Below are 2,060 nucleotides of genomic sequence, written 5' to 3'. Positions count from 1 at the left end.
TACAGGGTTATGGGTTGTTTGGGGTTTTTTTTCCACTTTAAATTTTATGCTCTATTTTTTGCTCGGCAATAAGCAGTAAGTTTTTTTAGCCATGCTAATGGCAAAATACTATAAAAATAAAAACTTGTTTACATTCTCCCTACCAGGCAAATACTGTACAAAGACTTTTTCTCCATTAAAGCATTCAGGAGTCAGAGTATATGACTGCTCAGCCATGGATTTCTCAACATGCATTTCTGTTATGCAAACAACTCTCACTATTGGAAACGTGTTTATAGTAGAATCAAACACTGCCAAATATTCATCTTTAACTGTTAAGGGATTAAAGGGAAACTACACTTGGAAAACACAGGGCATGGAACAAATGATTTCATGAAGAAATAAGTCAACCATGTAATGTTTCCATAAAACACAACCTGGGAGAGTTACAGTACAAGAAAGGCTTCAAACAACACTAACACAACATTTTGTAGGGCTTTTTTGGAACATGTCACAGATTGTAGCGATGCCAATAGTGAACTTTGTCCTCTTTTACAAAGACAGCTGGATTAAGCAGCAAACTTTTATTATTTTTCTATTGCTTGAGTATATATCTGTACAATTTCTAATACATCATCTTGAAAGCAGGGAGTTTAATCACCACTTCTAAACACTCTTCTCAATTCTACAGCTAGAGAAAATACTTCTCTCAAATCTCACTTATTTGGGCCTTCCAAAACCTCTTTTCAATTCATGCTAAATTTGAGTCATTCATTAAAAAGCACTGATTACAAAGCCTACACAGTTTTCTTCAATGTTTCTTCAAAAGAAACATTTCAAAAGTGTCATTTTATTTTAAAAGCTATCAGCAAAGAGACTGGCAAAGGCGATTCAATGATCACGCATCGCATTATAACCCCGCTGTAAAGAGAGGCAGAGTCTACAGAACGAATCAGTGGGGATTTAATTATGCAAATTATTATAAAGACTAACTCAAGGGCTTGCACACACTTTCACCTTAACGTAGTCAAGGGAGATCCCTAGGGTGCACCTCAAGCAGGCTCCTATGCTTCTTGAAGGAAAGGCTGAGGCTTTTAGTCCTAAAGAAAAGCAGCCCCCTGATAAACTTTTTATTTCATTTTATTTTTTAAACAGGAAGTGTGAAAAGGAGGAGAACATAATATTCCTGGATAAGCTCTAACTTCTGCTTCTCATTCATATTTAACTATGATCTTACATTTTGTCAGAAACGTAGCTAAAAAAGGCTGCAAAATTTATATCACATCTGATCTACAGCCCCTACAGAAAGGAAGCAAGCCAGCCTTGTGGGGAAAAAATATCTATCCAATATTTACATAGTAGGGAGTGCACAGAAGCTGACGTGCATCTCTATGACTCTTAAATTCAGGGTCTCTGAAAACAGTTCTGTTCCTGGCAGAAACAGCCCTGAGCAGTCAGAAGCACGTGCCCAACACTCCCACACTGCTTCTACTCTTCTCTTTTTATAAAATCAGCATTACTGCACGCATAAAAGATTTATTACTGTTAAATCCAAAATTATTTTTGTGACACTGAAAAGCTACCATCAATTTTGAAACTGCATTCTTGCTTTCTTTATGGAAATCTTCAAGAACTTACCATTAACGTAAGGCACCTGCCATTAAGCTTCACTTTTCAGCTGCAGATTCCCAGCTGGCCGCAACGGTGACCTGACATAGCCCGGTCACCCCTTCCCACAGCGTGCCCGGCCCTGTCACTCGACTAACGCCCACTTCCCTCTGTGGCCGGAGAGGCAGAAAATCCAGGACTTACAGGAAAACTCAGGATTTATGGCTTCTTAGACACATACGACTCCTGCAAATCTAATGCTTCGCCAGCATTTAGAACGGTTAGAAGCAAAACCTAGCTAAAAATATCCACGTCCGCAAAGCCCAGCGCTGCTGGCAGTACCTTGGCCGAACTCTCCCCGTTCCTTTGGTACCGATTCCGCTCCTGGATCTTCTCGGCGACCTCTTGGGCGACCTGGCAAGCGGCGTCGTGCAGCGAGAGCCTGCGGAGGAGAGGCGGCAGTGAGCCCCGCG

At 40.7% G+C, this 2,060-nt stretch overlaps 1 protein-coding gene across 1 annotated transcript in view; it reads right to left on the bottom strand.

Annotated features, from left to right (window-relative positions):
* The window catches only part of STX8 (syntaxin 8), a gene marked incomplete at both ends in the record, with an annotated part of 18,325 nt that extends 16,276 nt beyond the window's left edge, over window positions 1–2,049 (bottom strand). Inside the window, one exon of the mRNA XM_010286714.1 lies at window positions 1,930–2,049. Coding sequence (XP_010285016.1) covers window positions 1,930–2,049 — 120 coding nt within the window. The remainder of the gene's footprint in view (window positions 1–1,929) is intronic.
* Between the last annotated feature and the right edge of the window lie 11 nt (window positions 2,050–2,060).

This window comes from Phaethon lepturus, unplaced genomic scaffold (genome assembly GCF_000687285.1).
Source record: "Phaethon lepturus isolate BGI_N335 unplaced genomic scaffold, ASM68728v1 scaffold4215, whole genome shotgun sequence".
Classification (NCBI taxonomy): Eukaryota; Metazoa; Chordata; class Aves; order Phaethontiformes; family Phaethontidae; genus Phaethon; species Phaethon lepturus.
This window is presented reverse-complemented; position numbering and strand designations above follow the sequence as displayed.